The following is a 27,486-nucleotide window of genomic DNA, read 5'->3' on the forward strand; positions in this document are numbered from 1 at the left end:
ATGTACGGATTGTGCGCGCATGTCCACAGTGAAGTGCTCGTGTCCGACTATTTCCGGACGTGTCACAATGTGACGTAACGCGATGCGTGAATCTCGCTTCCGCGTTTGCATTTTCCGCGATTTGAGCGACCGTGCATTATGATGATGTGCAAGAAAATTTAGTGATTTGCGCGAATCACGAGATGAAAATTTATCAGAAATGACTTTATTGGATTACGAAGATATTTGCCAGAGAATATATTGTTGGTGCGCTTGAATCCGAGTGATCGCAAGATCTCGATTTCGCGAAAAGTATGACGGCATGTATTTTTCTTTATTTTTTTTTTTTTTATACGCGATCACTGTGAACAGCCTGATCGTAACAAAGACCTATACGAGGAATTGCGTTCAGACATGCATAGATTAAATGGCAGGTGGACTGCCGAAAAACGACGAGTTACTGACCGTCTTAAAGGAACGCATCGCAAAGAGATTGGCCATCATTGTGCTGAAACCAGGCGCCAGGCAGGATTGCGCGATGAAACCTAGTTTCAGTTCCGCCAAGCATATGACATCGTCACCCTGCTTCCAATCCCACGATGGAATGTTTAGTAAGTAGGCCTGCAACATACGATTCAGTTGACAGAACAAGAGATTGTACATTGATAGAAACATTTAACGTTGCAATACAACAGAAAGTATTTAATTCTTGGAATAAAATAAAAATCAAAGATAATTTTCGATAAAAATAAACTTTGAAAAAAAAATTAACGTCAACGTGTATCTTCGCTTTGAAATCACTCTTTGTTTGAAACAAAATTTATTTCCGTGCAACGTTTCGATAACGGTTACCTTGTTGTGATACTGCATTAATTGAATGATAACGCGAATGTCATCCGAGTAGTTCTTGATGGAGATGACGCGCATAATGTTCGCCGCGTCTTCCGCGTCCGGATCCTGGCAGTATTTGTTCGCCAGTACCAAACACGCGTCCGCTTCGTGTACCTAAAAAGCATGGGGATAATCCATTTCGTGTCGTCCGTTGCTTTATTCTCTGGGCAATTAGTAGACAGGAAAAATGTATATTGGGCAGGACGTTGGTCTCAAAGCGATAGCAAAATAGAGATTGCTCTCTGAGCGTATATTCGAAAATAGAATAGAGCAGAAAAGTAAAAAAAAAATGATAATTAATTAATCAATAAAATTGTTACATCTAATAAAATCTATTTACTTAAGAGACAAGCAACTATATGAAACGTATCTCGCAATCGTCGTCACGAAATCAATACGACATGTGTAAGCTACAAATAATTTGTATTTGAAAAATTATTTATTTTTACAATTAATATAATATACGAGTTTTTTTAAATTGAAATTATATGATGAATGGAAGACATCATCGGAGATATAAAGGATACCATGGAAAAATATGCATCTACAATATTAAAGTCATATAAAAGCATTCAATGAGACAACAATGGCTATCGAAGATTCGCACGGTTAATAGAGTTGTTTGCTTGCGGAATGGATGAGGCATTAAATCATTCAAACTCATGAAAATTTAGTATCGAGTCTTATTAGAATCCCATCAATTTACTTCGTCAACAATCTTAATTTAATTTCCAATTATTACTTGAATATATTAATGGATAAATAAATTTAGATATTAATATATAAATAAACTCTCGATATTAAAATAAAAATTACACTTTAATGTAAAAGTTTTATTTGGAAATAAAATGAAAATAGCAATCAAACAGCAATGTCTAGATTTTTCATTTTCTTCGTGCGCACCTTCGACGTAGTCGCACGATTCGAATAATGATCAAAGTATAAAAGCGAGCCTCTACGACACATTCTTTGGATATGCAAACCTTATCGATCATTGGGGAAGAGAAGAGGTCGTTTCATCTAAGTCTATACATCTGAATAATGGAGAAGCGCCTCTATCTACATGCTAATCTATCGGCTAACAAGACTTGGCATTAACCTCGATGTGTAAAAAAAAGCTATACAAACAGTCAAAAAGAACGTACCGTCTCGTCTTCGTCAGTGCAGGATCAATACACTTAACAGATATCACGTTCGACCATCCTATATATATGTATATATATATATAGGCATATTTATTAGATACTATAAAATTCTCTAACAAAAATTATCGTCTGAAAAATAACGGTCTGATAAACCAATCTCTCCACGAGAATAACACGGGCACTTACCCACTTGGGTCGACAGCAGGCATGGGTCTATCCGGTGGATGCAACACAACCTTAAAGGGACTTTTTTTCACGTAAATAGGTATGCATAAATGTCCGTGTGCGTGTGTATGTGTCTACGTGTCTATGTAGGAAAAATTGACGTTGCTTTCCTCTCGGATTTGCTGCCGGGTATATGTATAGATAGAAAAAAGGGACGAGATAGAGACGGAAAGATAGATGAAAAGATAGATAGATAGACAGATAGGCAGAGGCTATTAGATCGGGGCGACGTTACCGAGGCAAACATAGAACCGAATATTGAGTTTTGGCCATGGGGGCTCTCAGGTCTGCATTCCCAATCCTTTCAAAATCTCGCAAATAATTGATCAAATTCGAAACCAGCTATCGCAAATTGACGAGACACGAAAGCGGACGACAGCGTAGGGTGTACTCCGATAGAGAGTATCGTCTGACATCGTCAATGTATATACGAGCATAAAGGGAAACATACAGGCAACAAACATCCTGAAACAACAGCGTCTGTTATCGGTACAACGTCAGTTCCCGAACGTCTCTACCGATCGCCCACGGTAACAGTCGTGAAGTCGCTACTTGCATCGATTTTTTTCCAACGCGAGCATCAAATCATATAATCCGCTCACATCGCACTGTACAAATATCGTTTCGTCAAATCTTTGTAAAAAAATTTTTTTTTATCTACATATGTATAATAAGATCATACATATGTGTGATGCATATAAATAAATATTTTATATTTTAAACGTACAAAAATATTTAAAATTTTTAAACATTTTATTACGTTAGAATTACGTTATAGATAAACTTGAAAAAATGTTAAAAAATCCTGTGAAAAACAACGATAAATTTATATATATATATAAAATAACAGAATTAAAATTTAAATTTTTAGAGAGAGAATTACATACAAATTTTTCAACATATAATTAAATAAAGTAAGAATTTTAAATATATTATATAACTGCGACAATATAAAATACTGGTACCGTGCACGTCGAAATATGAGGAGCCGACGAGTAACAAGTTGAACATGTGGAAAGGAAAATAGAAATATAGTAAGAGTAAAGGAGAGACCCTATATATACATATATAAATATATATATATATATATAAAGGAAAGGTTGTTAGATATATTACGATATATATACGAGTTTATAACGCGCATATTTTTTGTATCGAGGAGGTAGATTGTTCGGTCATGGTAAGAAACTCACCTTAACCCGCTGTAGATCAATCGGGTTCATGATGGTCCCCTGAAAGAACTCCACGGTGGTGAAGTGCCGCTTGAATAGTCCTTCCAGTTCGAGATCAGGCGGTTTCCTGAACGGATCCGACAAAACGATACGATTCTCTTTATAAATAACATTCACCTCAGTTGTCGAAGGGCGCCTTTTTTTTGCAAGAATATATCGTCGAGTAGCGGGCCGACAATCGGTCGGCGAAGATTTCATTAAAAACGTAAATAAGTAATACAAATTCATCGTTCACGTGCTCGTGGCCTTTGAGGAGAAACTTACACATCATATTGTGCGTGTCATTAATTCATCGAATTTGTCGATTTCCATTTTAATCGAATAGAATCGAACGCGATCCACCCTCAAAGGAAACGGGAACGTTAAGGCGTACAATAGTAATAAATCTCTAAATAAGTCTCTACTGCACGCTGAGTCGGCTCCATAGCTCAATACAGCATACCATGCAGTCGCAGGCGGTTGCTTTCTACGTAAATATAGATAGATACGTATATATATATCTTTCGGCTGTCCGGTGCCGCGTCGCTTTTATATTCACGAGATGTATTCTCGAAAGCGCTATTTTACGGTCAAAATGCCATGAATCCCGATATAATAAAACGACCTTCGCGAGAAACCGCCAATACGTACACCGATGGTCAGATGGTATTTTTAATTGTGCCGCACCGGACAGTTCGACAGTTCATGAATGAAAGAAGAGAGAGCGAAAGAGCGAAAAGAGAGAATAAATCTAAAGAATGTAGCGAACAATTGGTATGATTCGCAGGTGTATTTCGTATACGCGCGAATCACTCGCAGATGCGAGTTTCTATAAAAAATAATGCAATTATCAACGTGAGACTGCATGACGTGTGACGTAAATATATGTATAAATATAGATAATATATATATATATATATATATATATATATATATATGCATATATATATAGAGAGAGAAAGATACATAAGTATGTATATATATATATATATATATATATATATATATATATATATATATATATCGATCGTCCATCACACGGCGTGTTATACCCAGGCGAATAACCGTGTAATAACCTAAAGAACTGCAAGGAAACAAGAAGCGCGAGCGGCCACGTGGAGAGCATTGATGGAGGGTTGGTTGGTTGGTGAAGGTTTTTCGTGTGTTGGTTGTTCTAGGGTTCAGGGTACCTTGACGCGCTCCAGATCCACGGCATTCATCATGGTGCCCTGAAAAAACTCCACGGTCGTGTAATGCCTTTTCAGAAGACCCTCCAATTCGAGATCTGGCTCTTTCCTGAAAACACAAACCACCCCTTACGACTATAGCGATCAGACTACACGGGCGACCGCGCGATCGATCTTCTCGTTTATCCCCTTTAAGAGTCCATGATATTGAACGTCAATGGGAAAAATCTCTGTTTGTAATTTGAAACGCTGCTGAAAAAACGGAATAACGAAGCTTTACGATCGATAAAAGACGCGGAGCTAATGGAATCTGATCGCTTTGCGTCGTCTGGCGACAGAAAATCTCTCGTTCGTCGAAGGGCGACGTATACTCACCGCAAAGTCGCCAATATAAAAATATAATAAAATATTATTTAGCATGAAAGAAATAATAAAGAAATAAGGTGACAATACTTGAAAAAATATAAGCGTCTGTATATTTTACTAGAATCAAATGCACAAACCTCTCCCTGTAAAAATGCATGTAATATATAAAATTAAATACGAATGATTGTTATTCATCTATGTCAAGCGATAACACAGATGAATTAATGATTTTAAAATGTAATGTGAGTATAATTAAATGTGTGAGATAAATTTCATGAAATATATTCGTGTCAAGTGATAACCCTTTCGAAACCATTTGTAATATCAATCAGTAACATAATTCGATAATGTCGAAAGAATTAAGCGACATCTGATACGAATCAAGAAATGTCTATTTTACAAAAACACCGATCATACCTATGCAAGAAGACAACTTCTACGTCGACGTCCTCGCGATCCTCGTGTAGGAAATCCTTGAGGAAATGCGAGACCGATTCGTAGGTGATGTGGCCGCACACAACAATATGTCTGTCAACACAACGAACATATTAGATTACGTTCTTATCAGGGTGATATTGATGAGTGATATAGGAAAAGAAAGGAAAATTTCTCAAGCAACTACCATATACACGCTCTATATAATATAATTATATAACGGCAGATCCACAATATATATATTACATAAGTTCTTTTCTTTCCGGCCATACAATTTATATTTATTTTAATTTTTCTGTTGAATAAGCTTTTTGTCAAATACATTCCAAGATATATGTATACGTGAAAATAGATAAATGACGAGAAAAGAGAAGAACGAACGTTGATACCGATAGAAATGACATTTTTTTTTCTTCGTGCCATTTTAGTCTGCTGCCACAATGAAATTGAATCTTCACTTTATTTTGTTAAACTATGCTATTTATTATTAGTTATTTATTGAAAAATATAACAATATATATAATTTTAAAAAAAGAAATAAGACATAAATAATGTTATTTTCAATTTACATTTTTCGAGAAAAAAAAAAATCAATCAATTCTAAAATCAATTTTGACAACCAAGCTTATCAAAAAGAAAATTTAGTCAATATTACTTATTAAAATAATAAAAAATAATAAAAGCTATTCGGCACTTGAATAATACGCACTGTACGCATTACAGTATTTATTTGTGAAATAATAAATAATAAATTTAGGAGCTAAACTTACCACAAAATTGCGCTAGGAATTGGAGTAATTTATTTTAATCGTTTAACATAAACGACTATGACATACACACACACACACACACACACACACACGTACCTATATACATAATAAATTAGTAGCGTTAGATATACGATATATATACAGAGATTAATACTGACAAGTGTCTGGTCAAATAAATACGCATGAGTGCAGGCTCATTCGTGTATTAGTTATTGCGATATACGTCAAGCACAAAAGTCTCTTCTACAAGTGTGTAATTTCTACGTGCTGCGTGTATATATATACATATTAATAGTGACATATTTTTTCTATTTCTAGAAATGCCACCGTAACAGATAAGACTGGTGGTGCCTAAAAATAATCAGCAGAGGAAAAATAGCAGAGTTCGACCGTGATCATTCCATGCTTAATGTCTTCTACCCGGTGACGTTTGACTCCATCGTGAACTCAGTTTTCGCCTCTTATGTATGCAAAAATTCCCTTTATTACGCGCAACAAAAAATCTTTCTCATAAAGAGAGGCCACGCGAGACAGATCGCTACTGAATCCGATGTGAGCCCAATGTCCACTGTTAAAATTACTTTTCACTCTAATATACGGACCTGACGCCATGTGTATGTGTCGAAATGTGAGTGTCGTGGGTGTGAAGAGTTGTTTATAAGTCGTTTATGTGTCAACCCGTTGAGTTACGAGAGTTGAGTCGGATTAAGAAGACGCAGGGGTGCGTGTCGCGAATCTGTCACAAAGCTGATGCGCGCATCGTTCGAGGAAAATCGAATGCTCGTATAACGAGATTTTGTGTCTGTTTTTTTCTCTTTTTTTTTTTTATCGTGAAAATAAAATTATTCACGCAAGCATGTCTGCCAGATGTCGATATCGATATGCTTTTATGCGCTCAGGCCACTTAATTTATTAAGCCCACGATGCGTGTCGGTTAAATCAAATTAATTCATTAAATCAGATGCGTCGTCCCATTGAAAGTTAAAATGACCAGTATTAATAGAATATTGATGAGAAACGGCACGCAATATACAGATGATATAGTCCGCTATAAGAGGCAATGAAAAATGATAACGTTAATTGATTCGCGAAAGATTTATCATAGTAACAAAGCTCTCCTAGGATACTATCGTACACAATATACGCGGAAATTCTTTCATCGACCGTGGGCACATGTGATCGTATTCGAATAAAGTGCTCAAACAATGATACGATCAGCAGCGTGTTGTTGTTGTGTAGCTTCCATCTTACAAATGATCATAGCCATATTTGCGCTAGTTGAACTGAAAAAAAAGAACTGTCGTTTCGGCTTACTGAGGATCATCTCAACCAGAATCCCTGAGCTTATGCATGACCAGTAATCATCTCTCAGTGCACATGTTATTTAATATGTATATCTTCTTTTCCTTTATCCCTTTTTAAGGTATATAAATACGTAAAAAAATCGATCTCATTATTACATATTGTCTAAAACATCAAGGTTATTACACTGAAGTGGTACAACAATAGGTTATATATGTATGTATATATATGTAATATATGCATTCTCAATATTCGGATAATGCAGGGTACATGCTGGGCGTTAATTCCCTTGCACTCGGAGAAAAATACAGCTTGATATACATATATCAAAGCGCGCGATTCGCTTACGCTAACGATAATAAAATCCATTCGGCCGTGACATCTTTCTATCGAATAATTAATTCAAGACTCGTTACGCGAATTTACAGACCGCGGCTTATTAGCGTGACGCACAATTATTCTCTCAATACAAAATTGTCATATATACATTTAACAGCGAATTACGTTATCTGTGCTCTGCCTCAATTTAGATTCCCCCGACACAATAATTACGATGTTAATTAATGGAAGCGTCTAAGCGTACGAAATTGATCTGAACAACGTGTTTTGTTCTGGATCTGTTTAAGATTCGCACGATTTCATGAGAAACATAAAAACAATGTCTCGCGTAACATCTACGACGATCAACGAAGTAACTCGAGATGTACTATTTACAGAAAACTTTGCTCGAATAATATTCGCTCGTTTTACATTCTATGCTTTATGTCAAGCGCGATAAGCCGTATTTGTCCCAAGTGCTATCGGTGTGAACAAACAAGCTAACACCAGTTGCTGGGTGTGGTAAGTAGGTCCGTGGTGGCAGACGGGCTGGCTGGTTTATTGAGAGGTTTTTTGCTGATAGGCTAGTGTGTGTGTGTTGAGGAATGTTTTTGGGGCAGCGGCTGCACTAAGGCCGACTGACAACTAGTGCAATGAGCTGGTATGGAACTGCGGTTTTGCGATGCTAACATTGATTTCTAAATATATATATGTATATATATAGATTTATAAGAAGGATTTGTCGGATTAGAAAGGGGCTTCTTGATGGAGATTAATATTTGTACGTGCTTCTATTGGAAAATTGCATTCAGGAGACACGAAAGACCGCAAAAGAAACTATCGTGTACGTGGGTGTACGTGTGTCACAAAAAAAAAAAAAAGTATTACAAAGGTGTATCATGGTATAGATGCTAGAAGGGTAGGAAAGTGAAAGTGGAAGTTATATTGCCTTTCGTATACGAGAGGATATCGTAGGTATAATGGCAATCAGGGGAGGAAAGAGGGGCTCAAATCAAGGAAGCTAATTGGTTGGTTGTGTCTCTCACCTGCGACCTCGCTCGTTCTTCAAAGTGCCGCCATACTTGTTTCGCGTCCCGATCAGGTCAATTATCTCAGGGATACAACTGGCGAATATGGCCTACACCACGTAATAGAACAGAACACAACACTCGCATCAATACACTTGTGTGACAGGATTGAATAGAATTTACTTTCGCTTTTTTTTTCTTTTTTTTTTTACATGTATTTTGTTCGATCGGTCGGCTCTAATTTTTCTGTAATACCGTATTTTCTTTTTTTTTTTTATGTCGTGTCGTGATGTTTTGGGTCGTTAATAATCGTCATACGCGAAAATTATGCAGTAATTGTCTTTTTCCTTTTCGTTCATGGTAAATGAGAAAGGGGGAAAACTCTTGCATTAATGATGAAAGACTCAGACTTTAGCACGACTATCGAATTACGCGACTATTCATAAAGATTATCAATGCTGTGCGCTACGTTTTCGCGAATTAGTGATGTATTGGAAACGAAACATGTTTCAGATAAAAGTGCAGGGTAGGTAGGCTACCTATACGGATCCTACATACCTACACCTAGGCCTAACGAACACTACATGTGCCGACACGTCTACCTAGTTCATTGGTAGATTTATTTATATCCACTTTCTTTCGTAATAATACATTATTCTTATGATATTAATGGCATGTCATTTTCACTAAAAAAAAGGTCTTCTTTTTGACAGATGTCCAATTAAATCTTCGAGATATTTTTATTGTTGCTTCTATTTTTTCTCTAAAAAATATCTGTCCCAAATTCTTCCTGTCTCTTAAACGTCTCTTTATCCCCGTACATAACATATATATTTACATTTAATTCTTTTTCAAAAAATATTAATAATTATTATTATTCTATATTAGTCGGTATTATTTGTAAACAGACCTTGTTTTTGTGATGTTTATGGGACTTCATCAAAAAATTTATTAAAAGTTTATTTGTACGATAATTCTATCAAAAGGCGAGCTTTCGGATATTTATTTTTAATGTAAGATATGAACGTTTACGCGCACGTGCGAATAGAAATGTTGAATTTTATAAATAGAGAAAATTTCCCCTCCCTCCCTAATGTATTTATATAAATACCAAGCAGGAGAGTTTTAAATAAATCTTTTAAATATTAGAAAAATCATGAAATTGCCACACATTTTTCAAATATGTTATTTTTTTCAGAATAAAATAGAGAAAGTATTACATTCATAATATTATTTCATATAATCCGTGAATCCTAATAGTCAAATATATCAAAATTAAAATTGATATTTAAAATCAAAATCGCCTTTTATTGCGAATCATTGAATTAGATTATTTATGTCAATTCCTTGTATTTATCTAAATAAATTATTACTTATTTAAATTAATTAAATTATTAATAATTAATTTATATGCATTTCATTTACCAAATTATAGAAATACTTTTCGAGTATGCAATATATTTATCTCTTTATTTTTGTCAATCTATTTTAACGTATGGGAATAAAGAAAACAAATTAACGGAATAAAGGGCCGAACTCGTATTAGAAGTATAGTTAGAGAGCTTGTTAAAATGCTTGGTTAATGTTAATCACTCGTTCACACTAACTCACGATACAATTGACACAAAAGACATAATATATACGCAAGAATATTACATGTGTATTTTTAAAATCTCGAAGAAAAATTTATTTACATAACGATAAAGCTATGCTACAGCACACACATTAATGTCAATCTCTTTCTTCCTTCTCTCAAAGCAAGTGTACGACACACTTGCCACTTTTGCATGAATATATCGAATACAGTGATATGAAAATATGTACGTTCCTTTCAAGTATTCTGAAATGCTGAAAACTTATCCGCAAATATCATCGATGGACTATTCAGACAAAATCAAATATGACGTATCGCTTCACAACATATTTTCATTATTATCTGCTATGAATAAATATTATTTTCATTCTAAACAATAATAATACTAATGATATTATTATTAGAAATAATAACGCACCAATATCTGTCGAACGAAGAAAATCTGATCGCGAAAAGCGGTGCGTCTGCGGCAACGAAGTCTGTGAGCGCGTAATTGTATTATTGCTAATTTGATTCGAGCGGCTAATATTTTTGTCGAGAACAGATTTCGCGTTTTGCGGTAATGTTTCTCGAGACATGCGGTCTATACGTGTAACCGTACTATTCCTCCCATTTCTCGATTTGTGGTCACATGTGTGATGATGCACGTAGCGTGTTAACGGGATGATCGCGACTGAGATTGTGATGTTCCGGACAGGTAGATATATCCCTATCGTCGATCGCCACATATCCACACGCGTGCGTAATATGCGTATACACATGCATATATAATATGCAGAACGATCGTCTCATATCGTCTCCCCCTGTATGCGCCTGCACGTGTCGCGAATACGTTACCCGCGTGTCATATGAGATGATGTGAGGTATGCTCGATGTGACCCAAGCTAAAACTACCTGTGTACCCCAACAGTGGGATCGTGAGTCGGCGCTTCACGGCGAATGGCGGCAACACTCGGTCGTAGATCCGATCAATTTTTCATTCGCGCGTCTCGGTCAAAAGGTCATAGATTGCTTCATTCTTTACTCTACACTCTTTCTCTCTTGCGATATTTTTATATAGTATTATCAACAACGAAATTCGTTATACGTTGAACAGGATGACGTGCATCGATATCAAATCTATTATTATATATACTATTGATTATTCTATAAACTATAAATAGCTTAATTTAAAAGTTATTAAAAATTAAACATCTAAACTAAAGATATTAAAAATTAAATATCTAAACTTCAAAAACAGAAATTCAGTATCTTTAGATTTTATTTCATTTATTCCTGTACTATTAATATGTTATGATATTGCTAAAATAAAAATCCGATCCCGTTTATTTGTCAATCTCCGAGACATTTATCGATTTTATCGAATAACAAATTTCATACGACAGATCGAGAAAATACAATCGAATATTTCCTTTGATTGATTCTCGCACGTTAGTAGAGATACCGCCTTCGCCGGGTTACGTCACTCAACGTCGCATGTGAATACAGCGTCGTGTATCGCAGTCAGATACGTGCAATTTCTACTGATAAAACCGCTAAAGAGCGGCCGTATGTGCCTACGTCTCTGTACCCGCTACTGCTGCGCTATTTCAAATGCCAAAAATCGTGTCAAGCCAAGAGAAAAGACGCGATTCAACCGAAGACGTTCGCCCTCCTCGCTCGAACGAGGAAGGGTTCTCTCTCTCTAAAGGCCATTCCGCACTGGAGGGAGGAAGGGATTGATCGCCTTTCGACAATCTACAAACTAACCAGAACACTATTACATGCCACCAAGAAACTCAGTGTGAAAGAGAGAGAGAGAGAGAGAGAGAGAGAGAGAGAGAGAGAGAAAGAGAAATAGATAGATAGATAAATAGATAGATAGACAGATAGACAGATAGATCGATAAAGAGGGGGGAGGGGGACAAGAAAGAAAGTGATAGAAAGAGAAAGAGAGAAAAGAGAAGTATATCCATGGTTTGCTGGTACTCTTTTCTCGGAGATCAATTTCACCAAGCATGATTGAATTTCCTTCACTCGTGAGAAAAGTAGTATTCTTTCATCTCTATCTAATGTCACGCTGACAATTCTCATTATAAAGATATTAAATATAGTCTTAAAAATAGAAGTGCACCGATCAATTTGTCGAGAAATATCAGCATTATCCGCAACTCGCTGCTTCACGGCTGTTTACACATATTTTATTATTTGACATTTATAATAAATTGTTGAAGTGCCTATATCATGTTCAATGTGAAATGCTATATAGGAGCAGTCATCCTAAATAAGATAAAGAAATATTTGTCCATCAAGCAAATGTCATTATATATGATTATTTAAATACATAGTCATAGAAAATAATAGAGAGATATAAATCATACATAGTCATTTAACAAAATTATTTATATATATATTTAAGTAAATTAAATATATATATTTAATTTATAAACCATATTTATAAAATTATATATATATATATATATATATATATATATATATATATATATATATATGTTGTGTGGAAAAATAAAGAACTAAAATAGAACCTACCTAAAGCGACAAAAAATAATAAAATTATCTGCATTGACTTGTAAGTTGAACAATTTACAGTCAAATACAGCTCGCATACATTAATAATATTATATTAACATCATTCGCGCGTGCAGAAAAGACGATATTGTTATGTGACATTCATCATCAATATTAATCGCATAATGCAATATACGTGTAATGGGGAAATAAATAAAATGGCGCGCGCTACCGTGTCAGTGAACGTTAGCTAATCTACACGGTAACTAGATTACCGGGATACATTATGCACGCAATGTAAGTCAACTCTCCGCACCTAGGTAACCAACCTATCTCTAATCTCATTATAACAGAAAGCAAACCGGTGCGTCCGATATGAAAAATATGTACATATCGTTATAAGCGCACAGCGCCAATAGAGAAACATAATTCTTGATGTGAAAGTAAACATAAACATAATCATTTAGTACATCCAAGACAATTTCATGTAGATCCCGAGATATCCAGAATAAAATAGTCATTAATTAAAAAAGGATATATGCGTGAAGAGAACGAACTACTTTTCGTGTGACCGTGCGATAAGGCAATTATATACATATATATAAATATATTACAACGTACAAATGTATATAGATATGTATATATGTATATATCTTTATACACACACACACACACACACATATATATATATATATATATATATATATATATATATATATATATATGTATATGTATAAAGAGAGAGAGAGAGAAGGAAAGAGAGATGCAACAATTAGTATTTATTTCTCTCATCTACTAACGTATATAAACGTGTGAATATATATATATATATATATATATATATATATATATATATATATATAATAATAAAAACTCATGTGTTTCTCTTTCCACAAAAGTTCAAGCATACCAGCATGTGTTATCAAGATATTTGCTAATGGAATAAAAAGTGGAGAAGAGAGAAAAGAAGCGGTGAGAATCAGCATAAAGGAAAATGTTAAAGAAAGAGAGTGATTAAACAAGGTGATTAAAAAGAGAGGAGACAATGTGGCTCACAAGAAATCCGGAATATTAGTTTCTTTAACAGTCACGGATTTTCGTGATGGCAATGTAAGCTGAGGGGAGAAGAAGGGACATATTTATGTTTACTAATCGAAGAATAAGTTCATCGCGGATAGCGAAAGTGGTCCCGTTTACTCAAACTCATCCACAAATCGATGAGACACGGTGATTTTTTTTTTATCGCAAAGATGAGAGCCACGCGCGACAACATCTGTTCTTATCTCGTTTCATCGCATGATAGATATATTCACGCGATAAATAAAATATATTCGTCGGTCGAAGCTTGCGACCGAAAAGTTGAGTTGGAGAACTAGGTTGCAACGGCGCGCACAATCATTAAAATACTTTCTTACTTGTGTTTATCTAATTTTCTTCGCCTACCTTTTCCCGCTGCGTCAAACTTTTCTGCTAATTCGGCGACAAAAATATAAAACACGCAAAAACACGTTAATCACCCGCGACGTCCCCCGGGCAATGAAGATTTATTCTGCGATCCCGTCATTTCTCTTAATTAAAGCGCTGTACTGATTGCAAGAGCGAGAATTCCGCCGTTATCTCTCGTCGAAAGGTCAATTGCGTGATCAACGAGCCTGCGAGATGATGTCGAGGAAATCATGATGGATGTCGGGACGAGGATGAGACCACTCGCTATCCAGGGCGATTTCGCTACTTCTCGTATCTATGTGACTACTAGGACAACACGGTGGAAGGGGGCTAATTTCAAGGGGTTGCTTTATGGCTGGCTTCCACGTAAGTGGATTTGTGGGGTACCTGCGTCCACGCTCGCGGCTGTACTGGCCACCGTACTTGCTGCGATTCGCGGCGAGCTCCGTGATCTCTGGGATCCAGCTGGCGAACACCGCCTACACACCCACAATCATCCGTTGCCGTCAGAACAGACCCCTAACCTGAATCTCTTTTATTTTTGTTTCTTTTTCTTTCTTTCTTTTTGTGCTTTTGCTTGTGTTTTGGTTTTGCTACGTCTTGATCGCTCGTTACAAGCGATAGAATGCCATAAATTGTAAAAATAAAAATGACAAGTATCTCATTTGGACTGAGGCACAATTTAAAATAATAATGCGATATTTTGTGTTGAAACTGATTTACGTAATTGAATTAATGTTTAAATTATTTCAACAGCAATGATGCGAATGCTTTTTAATACGGAATAAATTAAATACACTGATTGTAAATCCTATATATATTTTTTGATAAAAAACGAGATTACTCAACGCCACTGTAAAAATATTTTTAATATATATATATATATGTATAATATTAAATATATTTATATTAAATATATTTATATTCGAGATGATCATCGCGCAAATCCATTTTAAAGGAAAATAATATTTCTTTTGTATAGCAAAGTTATTCTATAGGTAAAATTGTATTATAATATTTAGCGTTTTATAAAATATCTAGTCAAATTCGAAATTAAAAAATCAGTAATTGCTAAAAATGAAAAAGAAAGGGGACTTTAAACTCTAAAAAGTATTATAAGCTTTAAAAGCTTTTGAAATATGTTATAATATATTTTCAATTGTATTTTTAAATTGTTTTTAAATTGTCCAAAACGTTTTATGAGATTTCATGTTATTTTAACAAAATAATAATATTTAAACTTTTTGAAATAAAATGTTCTTTATCTATATTTTATTATATTAATATATGCAAACTTTCAACATATACATGTATTAAAAAAATAGATTTCTAAATAATATTTTTATCAATTATCAATTTTCGAAATCTTTTCCAATGTTAAAATTACATTTTTTTGTTAGTCCTCAAAATAGTCAATTTCTCAAAAACTTGCACAATTGTACTTTAAAAATATATATGATTAAAATATATAATTTTATATGTAATTTTTCATATTTTACGATAATTTATGTTAAATATTCCTTTTCTATTCTTTTAATAAATGATTTAAAAGCGCAACGCGGAATATCTATCGCTATAAACTGTCAAATATGAATACAATAAAAATTTGTTTTATGATATATAATAATATATAATAAAACTTTAATAAATAATATAAATGCAATATAGTTGTTTTAATTTTCCAGTCTTGTATACACTCCAATTTGCTTGAAATTATTAATTCTTGTTAAGGAAAATACAACTTATCTGTTGCGTCATATTTATTTTTAACTAGTACTGCATTCAAAATCCATAATGATTTCATCAAGCAAATAAGACGAAAAATAGAATCGCTTATAAGAAGCATTGATTTTCTATGTATAAAACTAATAAATTAATAGCGTCGAACGTATAATCGCGTAGAGCAAAATGTGCGTTAGCTTTGATGAAATATGAAATCATATTGGATGATAAAACTATGTGTTAGCGCGATATAAATTGTGCGTATCCTTAGATTAGCGTCGCACATCATATGTTATGAATAAGTCAAGTGTTTAATAAGGTCAAGAGCAAAAATTCATCTCTATAATCTTGCAAAATGAGTCAATCATTCCATAAACACAGTGCCGTTAGTTTCCTCATTATAATGAACGCGTTGTTTGTGTCGCAATACGATGGTGCTTGATTTAGCCATCGTTAAATGATGTTAATTAACTTCAATTATTACGCGTATCTTTTATTATTAAAGACGAGGAAAAATACCATCATCTTGCGCGAAGTGTCGTAAAAGTCAATTATAGCATGCAGGCACTATTATAACGTATGATTCCGGCAATTTCGAATAATTAACGTCGTTTCAAACATGGCATTATCTATTGTGGAAGCCAAACAATATTGTTGCTATAAACTAGAGATTATAATATTTTTTATTTTTCAGGAGAGTCGAGGAGATAAATAAAAATTAGGATTTCTGTATTGTGCATCGCGATTGCTTGCGTTCCGCAATAATATAATTAATAATAAGTATGCGTATGTGTGTATGAGTATTATAAAAGTATTATATAATGTATCATTGCTGTACAATGTATAATCAAATCATGCAAAACGATTTATGTTTAAATAAATAAAATAGTATTTTAAATAATTTGTATACTGAATGACTAATCTATTGCAACCATTTTACGTGACTTAGTTTTTACGGATATATGGTAATATTAATTATATATTTGATAACAAAAAACAAAAAAGTTAAAATATGTATATCAAGTTTCACTAATTCTATCCTAATATAATGCAGTATAATATAAGTAGTGTTGTAATCCGGTATATGTGTTTATACACTAAAGGTAGCAGACTAAAGTGGCAAATTATGTGATTATTTGTTGAAAAAAATGTGCTTTTAATAAATAATATTTAATTTTAATGGCGAGAAAACTTGATGAAATTAAGTGATAAGATAAGTGTTTAATTAAATTAGTTATTGATATGAAATTTTCAAATCAGTTTTAACCAATCACTCTTTCAAAATCTCTAAAAATTTTATAAAACTTAAAAAATTTTTAAACTTGAAGAATACATAAATTCCATCAAGTTACTTTCGCCTGTATCATCTTATAATCTATAATCTCATTTTATGTATTATATATGTGTTGATACGGATGCTTGTTGCTTCGTGTGTAGAAATAGAGAACGATATAATTGGTATACGATAAAAAAAACACTTCGATCGATAATACAAAGTACACATGCATAAGACAAACTTACTAAATACAGCTGCTTCTCTCGTCATTTTGGATTTACACGCAATCTTCACCATCAGACACATATTTTATTAGCTTGGCATCACACGGTGAAAGGTCATTATATATTTATCAGAACACATATACAAATATTTAAGGATATTAGAAAATTCTTGAATTTTTTTCAAGGATTTATGTGTAAAAAAAAATAAAATTGTATAAAACTGCGTACTTAATTCATTTATATTCTTGTGTAAAAATATGATTCAAAATTATAATATAAAATCTATCTAAAAAGTGTCAAAAACTAAAATAATGATTCAGAGTAAAAATTAGTTCATTAAAAAACTTTTTAACAAACGCATTCAAATTAATTTTAAAAGAATATAGAATGGTCAAACGAGGCACAAGATAATAATTGGCGCTTGTTAATGACTATGCGCGAAAAGTGTATCGATTTAGCCAGCTCTGCTTTATCGGCTTTAATTCGAGATAGTTAGACCAACATCAGAAAATATTCATTTCTTAAATTGTTTCAATATTTATCTGGCCGCAAATGGCCTCATTTAATATTACGATTATGATAAATTTATTATGATTATTTTATAATGATCACTTCTATACCAAAAAGACTAAAGAAAATATAAGAATCCATAGTATCTTTTACTTTTTTCATCTTAATAAGTCCAATATATTTAATTTGATTAGCCTAAATATTTAATATAATTTTTAAAATTAAAAAGATATTTCACTTTTTATGATAGAAGATATTGCAAGGAATAGCAATTTCTATTCTGTTATATGCTTTTTTTTAATTGCACCATTAAAATACACGTTATCGCCGTTCATTATTTTATATAATCTTTAAATAAATAAACAAATAAATAAAAAAACTCATTTGTATAATTCCGAATATTCCACATATTTTAATTACACTTTTTGTCACGCAAAAACATACTAACTCGTTAGATTGATCCAGTGTTCGTTATGAATGAAAACGCGAATATCGGAATATTCCGATTCCAAGCTTTTCCGCTTTTTTTTTTTTTGTGTACACCGTTCGTCCCATGTCGATCGTGAAACTCTTTCCTTCTCGTTTTATTGGACCTTTCACCGCGGAGAACCGTTTGTGATTCATTGGGAAACGAAAGGGAACGCCAGCGACGATTATATGTACCACACCAGGCAATCGTTATTACACGAGTCGACGCTGTGTACTTCCGACTGCTGTAAATTTTCATGCATTCATCACCGGTCCTTGAGCTCTTGATGTTCTACCTTAATGTAGAACATCATACGATGATTGAACGACGATGGGCGTTATATATCGCGTTATATGTGTGCGAGTGCACGCGTGCAAATTGCGCATCGTATGTGTGTACATGTCTGCGTGTATCTTGCGCGCACCGCGTTCTCATTAATTTTTACGAGTAAGTATATACATATACATACTGAAAGGAAAGTAAATTTAATAGACAAGAGATAGAGGATTGTAGAGGATGTAATTTGATAGTAATACCTCTTTCCATGCTCCCGCTTGTACTCGCCGCTGTACTTGGACCTACTGCCTACGAGGTCTATTATCTCGGGTATGCTACTAGCAAAAATTGCCTGCAAATAGAAATCATAACTGGAAAACACTATGCGACTACGGATCTTTAAAAAAAAAAAAAAAGAAAAAAAAAACCAACAAATTGGGTCATCTATGGTTGCATTTAGCAGCAGTGCTTTCGCATTGTATTGACGTAATTCAAGTGCGTGTTTCTCGTATTGGAAAATAGTGATGAAAAAAGAAAGGTGAGAAACAGGGAAAAAATGCGAATGTGTGATGTTAATCTATAGTTCATGTTGTGTTCGCATGTGCTGGTGACGTAAACACTATGATGCTTCTAGATATCCTAATTCTAGATATCCGATCGATATCCTAAATGAAATATCCCCTCGATGCGCAAAGAATAAAATATACAGTATATAAAAAAGTAATTTTGCTGATTGTATCAATATAAAATCTATTAAAATTTTAATAGGAATAAATAAATTAATTCTACTCTTTTTGGTTGCGATGGCGAAGAATATTGAACAAAAGAATAAGAATTATATACAAAGCATGCATATAATATATTAAAATATGTATATTATTCAAAGCTACATTAAACAATAATTTATAGTAAAAAAGTTAACTGTAAGAATTTAAATAATTTAAATATAAAAATTTAGATTAGAGAATATACTGTTAATTCCTGCTACAATCATGTTTAATTTTTAATGTAATTTGATATTATCTATCAAAATAAATCATTTATAATTAAAAAAATAATGTAAATATATAAAGCAGTTATTAAATTAAATAACAATAGAATATCATATAATGATAATTGTTATTTCTTTTTGTTGCATTTCAATAAATAAAAGTCGCGCAAAACAAATCGAAGCCAATTTTAAGCCACGTCTAATAATCACAGCAAAACATTTTCTATCACAAAATATCATTCTGTGCGTCAAAGATTATTATTATATTACACATCGATATACTTACAACAGGAAGATTTTGTTGCAACCGTAAAGAATCATCCATGTATGTTTTAAGTTTATGTATGCAGTATAATAATATTTAAAGATGTGAGCATAAATAGAAGCAGTACAGTAGGCAAGAAAAAAAAATGATAAATATATAAAAGAGAGAAACAGCAGAAATATATTTTTAAACATTAAAATAAATAAATTTTTAATTGGCAGTGAATAAAGAAAGTTTGTATCTTTATACTGACGACTTAATAACGATACAATAAGTTTGTGAATATATTCTATATGACTACTCAATGTTTTCATTATCTTGTTGTATCTATTCGATTAAAACGCACTTGATATGAATGTTTGATAGAATTTAATTTATTTTAAAATTATTTTAGTAAAAAAATTACAACAAGTTTAATATAATTTTATATAATTCTGCTGTTTTTATATAGAATAAAAGCTATACAAAATATATCGAGTGATACAAGTGAATATAACTTATAATTAACAATTAAGAAAAGCAGAGGTAAAAAAAAAGATGTAGGCAATTTCTTTGGTAAACGAAAGCGGAAAGGAAATTTTGCAAATCGATTTTCCTTCGTGCATATGTAAAGTGAATAAAGCGCAATTATGTAAATTGTCTATAATGCCGGATACTATAAGAAAGATGTGATCTATTATGAACGATCGACAAAGTTGCCTTATGCCATGTTGTCATTAAATATATGGGCGCTGAAAATGATTCGCGACTAGGCATTTTCGTCGCAATAGATAGTTATATAGGCAACTAAAGACACTGCGAGATCAATGAAATTATTGTAAGAGACAAAGAATTGAGAACAAAAAAATGTTGACACTTTGCGCTCGACATAATGTACGTTCTCAAGGAACAGCCAAGTACAGTAGATGTCCTGTAAAGTATTATAGCATGGCGAAGCAGCGAATTGTATGACCGCGATCACTTCAACCGAATAAATACATGGCGAAGTGAGAGAATTCGCGTACCTAGAATTCAGAACTTCAGCAATAGTTAATAAGAATCGCGTATTCTGAAGTTTAGTAAATAGGATATTAACTTACAATCTCAGGAACTGTAATAGATAATATAGCAAATATATATATATTTTGTAGGCAGAATTTTAATTGATGATTATTCTGGAAGAGAAAGAGAGATTACAGTATTTGTGAATAAAATTTTAATTTGTAATTCCAGAGTTCTTAAGTAAAACAAATCTAATTGCAAACCTAGAGTTTGTAACCGAATGGCTTTTCACGAATATTTGTGCGAGTGAGCAACATTACAACTAATATCAATAGATATTAAATAGATATTAAATTGCAAACTCGGAATTTTATAAGCAAAAATCTCCATAGATATTTAAGAATACATTATTGCATAATATATTTTTGTAATTATATAAAATTGTAATAAACTGAACATAAATTAATATATTCATATAACAATCATGAAGTTATTATCTGTTATATAATTGAAATGCATCACACATAAAATTTGCATATAACAAGAAATTTAATAAAATTAGTACAGATAATTTAGTTGAAATAAATACACAATAATTGATTTAATCAAAAAGTGTTTTTTCGCGATGATAAAAGATCAATATACATTATAAAATACTACCGTAAGATTTATAAAATATATTGATTTATTCTGAAAAGCTAATAAATATAAAACGCGCAAAAATATATGTATAATTAATAACGTCAGAAAATATAATTTCCTTTTCTTTGTGTATAGTCCTGAAATAATGCAGTATCCTTTCCTTTTCCTCCTTTATGCAATCGGAGACAATGTGCGACTTCATCTCTGTCTTACTTTTGGATACTGTACTTGGTGAGTCAAGAGTCTAGCGAAGCTTTTAAGCTCGTCTGAATTCATCTAATTTATGATCGCACGCACGCACGCGCGCGAAACGTCGTCTAATTTGAGGTTTATTACCGCCCGTGTCTGCGAAATATGTATACTGAATTCGGTTAAAAGTGGTTCTTCGTCTGCCACATGTTATACCGAGACACGTGATATCATACTTTCAAATCAGTGCCAAAGCGCTTTGAAAGTGTTCCAAAAGAGCCTCCCCTTTTAAATGTTGTATGAGAACATGATTTTTCATTCCCACCCGACTGAATGTTACTAGTCGAGAGATTTTCTAACAATTCGGTTACAAATCTCTTGGTGCAATACACCAAAGTATAATGAATACGATACACTACACGTTCATTCCAACATTCCCGGGCAAACTTTAATAGATAGTCTATGGAAATGTAGGATAATTTGCAAACTTATAGAATCATAAACTTATGTGTAGATATACGTAATTAATTTACCGAGAAATTTGATAAAATGCAGGCGTAAAAAAATTAATTTATAGTATTCGAGAAATGTTAATGACTTGCTCAAAAATTAATACAAAGATAATAGATAGATACGTATTAAAAAATGATAGATAGATAATTCTTTTTAAATTAAGTTTTTTATGCTAAAAATTACAAAAGTCAATATAATCAATCTTAAATTTCATTTAACTTTCTATTTACTTCGCCCGTGTTTCGTAAAGACATTTCAATTTAATTTTTCCATTTCTAATAATCTAAAACTGCCAATTTGAAGAAAAGTCCAAAGTTAATTGCGCGAGTCCCCCATCTTCTGAGGATTGTTTTCTAACAAAGTTTACAGCGTGCCATTTAAGATTGGTAGAAAGGCAAAGTGGTATATCTTGTTCGATAATACGATAAAACTATGTTACTTATAGCTTTTGCTCTTTATCGATTGCAAGGGAGCAAAAGGGAAGTGAATGTTCTAGTAATGCGAAGCGGACGGATATTGCTTCGGCTTGTAAGTTTCGTAATCATCTCGTTGGTATCGTGGTGCTCGGAATTTACTACTAAAAGTACCGTACGCGTGTCACTGCGGCTGACACAATTCGGAAAATAAAGTTATAAAGCGACCAGAACAATATCTTACGTCGTAACATATGTGAGCAGCGTATCAGCGTCGCAGAAAATACACATACAGATAGAATGAACAGTCAAGAATCAAGCGCGTACAGACACCATATCTTATCGAAGCCGTCGGGCTTTACGCCCTTCGAGGGAGAAATATGATAAAGTTGATACAGAAAAATTTATATATTATTGAGAACCTCGAATCTCTGGCTGTGGATTGCTGAATCACCGAATCGAAACTGTGTACATTTTTTTATCTTCCATTTTTTTATATTATTTTCAAATTTTATATTACACTCGTCTAAGTATCAAAAAAATTATATAATCTTGATTCTAAAAGTTACAAAAATTGTGTGTGAAAAATTTTATTTTTTATTCTTCTTTGTAGAAAGCAATATTCATAAATAGTTGAAAATTTCTTTCAATTTCTTTCAATTTTCAGTAACAAAATTATAGAATTATCTATCTTTTAAATTAATTATGTAAATATTTATAAATAGAAATAAAAATATATATGCGTCTTTCTAAAAATAACTCTCTTCTTTTACAATAGATATAAATCGTTCAGATATATTCTCTTAAGATCCAGTAGTATGGAATGAGATTTACAAAGTTCCATCGCTTAAGTTTCGAGGTTCTTTTTTAATAAAAGTCCTGTCGATACTCGTTAGCATCGTGAAAAAATAAGTTCGCAGCATATATATATCGCAGCATTCGCATAACAAGCTGAATCGATTATAATTGAATTAATCGATTCGCCGCATTTATTAACTACAAGTGATTCTTAAATCGAAGAAAAAAGATAGACAGTGGCTGTAGCAAAACTCGTAGAACCAATTTAAGCCGTAAAATAGATAGATAGAGAGATAGGTAGATATATAGATAGGTAGATAAAGAGAGAAAGATGGAAAGAGAGAGAAAAAGAGACAGAGGAAGAGTAAAATATGCCTTCAATAGCTACAATGTCGTACAAATACATAATGACTGCAATTACTTTTTTCACCATTTCACGTAACCGAAATCGGGAAGCTCGAGCGCTCGCGATTATAGCAAATTAATTCGAAAAAAAAACACGATTTGATATGTAGTGAAATATTGCTACATTAAATGCTTCATAATAAACTGCGTTTTTTTAAGAAATTGCATTTATTTACTAATCGTACACGTCGATTGAAATCTGTTAAATTTTCTTATAAAATTTGAAGTCTTCCCGTCTTTTATAAATATCTACGTTAATTTTATAACGTGTAGAAATAATTTTCTAAGACAAATTTTAACTTTTTCTTTGCAATCGTCGAATTGAACAGATCATGTTCAAGGGCTATTTTTACAATACGCGGTCAAGAATAAATAATTTTTTGAAATAATTCTATGTACATTTCTATTATTTCAAAGATATTTGAGACAGTCTCTGACACATTTTGATAAAATTTTGACTTCACAGATGTAAAATCTTTTTCTCCTTCGATTATAGAATAAGACGTGTAGGTATAGGAAAGTCACATAAAGTCGTTATCGAAATCCGTCGTGAGTTTTACGTCAAGATTTTAGCTCTAATGATTCTTTTGATGTTTCTTTAACCAGGTGCTTTCAAAAGTTTTTCTTTAAGCAAATTTTAAATTATTGGAAATCAAACAAAGTTATATTTAATATATGTGATAAAAGGGTTTCGTTGTTTTAAGCTTTTTTTATACTTATATACAAGTTGCCAGAATAAAGTGTTATTAAATATAATCGTTGTTTTAATTATAATTGATTTATAATTATTGAATTGTATTCATACACAACATACACACACACACACACACACACACACACACACACACACACACACACACACACACACACACACGCGCGCGCGCGCGCGCGCAACACGTGCTCACATCTACACAGATTACACTTTATAATTTTATTATATCTTACTCTACAATAAAATCAAGTTTTTTTTTTAATAATTGAATAAAATTTTGAACTGAATTAAATTTAATCTTATTTTCCTTTTAAAAAAATCTTATATTATTAGATTATTTGTATACTAAGAATTATCTATCTTTGAAATATTTTTATATGACTAATAAATTATTTTATGTGATAAAATTGCAAGGCAACTTTTCTCTCATTATAACGATCTGAAACATCACGACGGTTCCGATACGTGATATGTCATAAGACATATAGAGGCAGTTTGTATCTTTGTCTTCTCGTCTTTTTTATTATCGTGGCTAAAATTCGAGTGCTATTGAGTCAAGTTATCGTGAATTACTTCGCATGATAATGAAAATATTTTCCGAGATATAAAGTTACAGAAAAATGAGGGAGCACATTTTAAAACAATATACGAGAACACGAATAGAACTGCCTGATAACTAAAGGGAGTCCTTTTATGTTTATCATCATGAAACCACAATAAAGGCTTAATTCGCGATAATTTTTTTACGGCAACTTTTCCGGAATTTCGATAAAACGTTCCTAATTAAATGATCGATTAAATTAAAATATATATAACCGCGTATAGTACATTTTAAATTAAAAATTTTTAAATACAAAACAAGATATAAATGTTTCTAGTTACTTTACTGTTTCTAATATATATAAATAATAAAATATTCTTTCTCTTATAAAAAGAAAAAGGCGTTTATTTTATTCGCGGCACAATTTGAGCCCTTATCGCGAACAAACCCGTTCTGTATCACAAATTCACGTATGTCGAATGTACCGTATTTTCGGTCTATGCTCTCTCCAGCTCGATATAATCAATGTTATCTATGAATATTCTACGATGAGCTACGGGCAAACGTTAGCTTGAACGCGTTTCCGACGTTTGAACGGCGATACTCGCGTTGAAACGAGAGAAAAATGCGACGCATCTCTGAGAAAACTCCAAGAGCAGGCTGTTATCCCGAGCAAGTCGAGCGTGTACATAAGGTTTATACGAACGATCGATAGGCCGCATACGAACGTACGCATAATAGGATACAAGCATGCTCATAATAATGCGCGCATCGACGTTCAAACGAATCGATCGATTCAATATAACGAGCAGCACTGTCCTCCGCCGTTGATTTTCGCCCCAAAAAGCTACTATTGCGTGGCATTAAAAGCATTATCGTGAAATGTTTGTTTGTAATTATGATGTCAGATAGTTCAAGAATAAATTCACAACAAAATAAATAAACATGGCTATTCAGATAACATACTTGTTTTTCAAATATCATCTTGAAAAAAGATCAACAAAGTTACATTGTTATAAAAATAAAGCTCATATATATATAAATATCAATTTTGCTCAAAGTGTTTCGAAAATTTTACTTTAAAACATTAATATTTTATGAGCTATAAGAACATACATTATTTAATAATCAAAATTATAACTCTAGCTTTAATCGATTTATCTATAGAATTCATAGAATACATTTAAAATTATCAATGTGAAGCTTTTAAAAAAATATCACAAGATATTATCTAGAGTGCCATAAAGAGAGAAGTTTTGCGAATAAAAATGCTAGCTATGCCACCATGGGTCATCTCTCTCGGCGCCTTTCGGGACACAGGAAGATCAACGGCCGGAGAACACTTTACACTCGAAATATTCACCGTCTCGCGGCTCGAGGGACACGTAAATCTGAGACTGTCGCTTGCCTTGCCGATGGTTCTGTTTTGATGTACGAGCCTTGGCAAAACCGGCGAGCTGGCGGGTCCGATTTGGCGAAACGAGCTATGCGAAGCGCCGAATAACAAGCGAAATCCGCGATCATACTTTGACATTTCTCGAGATACAAAAAAAAAAAAAAATATTTAAAATATCGCGGCGCCGATTTGGCAACAAAATAAGCAAGTGGCAAAAACTCAACTTCTCTGATAAATGAGAAGTTAGAAAGCAGAAAAAAAAGATACAATTATAAAATTTTGAAGTTTCATAGAGTTCCATAGAACTCTTCTCCGTAGGTATATGTTATGTATATACTTGAGAAAATCAATCAATGAAAAAAATAAAATCTTTTTGTGCGTTTCGCAAAGCTCGTACACTCGCGTAAAAAGTGAAGAAAACACAGTAGAAGAATACAGTAAACAACATTTTTATGAGAATAGATGTTTATTTATTTATTCAATATATTCAATATATTCTGTATTTCGTAAATTATAATTTTTATTATTAATTAACGGAACAGTAGCAGGAAATTTAATTACAGGCTTCGTCATATTCTCATTTTTCTCATAAAAATGCTACTGCACGTATTCACAGAGAAATCCGATCAGGATGAAAGAATTATTCGTCGACGATGTATAGAATAGAATAGCGTTCTTTGATAATAGCGCGATTTTCGAGGGACATATTGTACGCGGGGCTATTGAAGATTCTTTTAACCGACGATAAATGTTAAAGT

The 27,486-nt window shown here is 32.8% G+C and overlaps 1 protein-coding gene across 34 annotated transcripts in view; it reads right to left on the bottom strand.

The window, feature by feature from the left end:
- Positions 1-27,486, bottom strand: part of LOC126857550 (calcium-activated potassium channel slowpoke) — a 92,597-nt gene that overhangs the window by 27,843 nt on the left and 37,268 nt on the right. For 13 of the 34 annotated variants that reach the window (XM_050607091.1, XM_050607074.1, XM_050607086.1 and 10 more), the window contains exons 6-10: positions 19,143-19,234; positions 5,422-5,532; positions 3,434-3,539; positions 832-984; positions 445-600 (exon numbers count right to left, since the gene is read on the bottom strand). In XM_050607091.1, coding sequence (XP_050463048.1) covers positions 445-600; positions 832-984; positions 3,434-3,539; positions 5,422-5,532; positions 19,143-19,234 — 618 coding nt within the window. Of the gene's footprint in view, positions 1-444; positions 601-831; positions 985-3,433; positions 3,540-4,641; positions 4,748-5,421; positions 5,533-8,875; positions 8,968-14,792; positions 14,885-19,142; positions 19,235-27,486 lie in introns of all 34 variants that reach the window. The other 21 variants (XM_050607084.1, XM_050607072.1, XM_050607081.1 and 18 more) reach the window with 5 other exon arrangements.

This window comes from Cataglyphis hispanica, chromosome 22 (genome assembly GCF_021464435.1).
Source record: "Cataglyphis hispanica isolate Lineage 1 chromosome 22, ULB_Chis1_1.0, whole genome shotgun sequence".
Lineage (NCBI taxonomy): Eukaryota > Metazoa > Arthropoda > Insecta > Hymenoptera > Formicidae > Cataglyphis > Cataglyphis hispanica.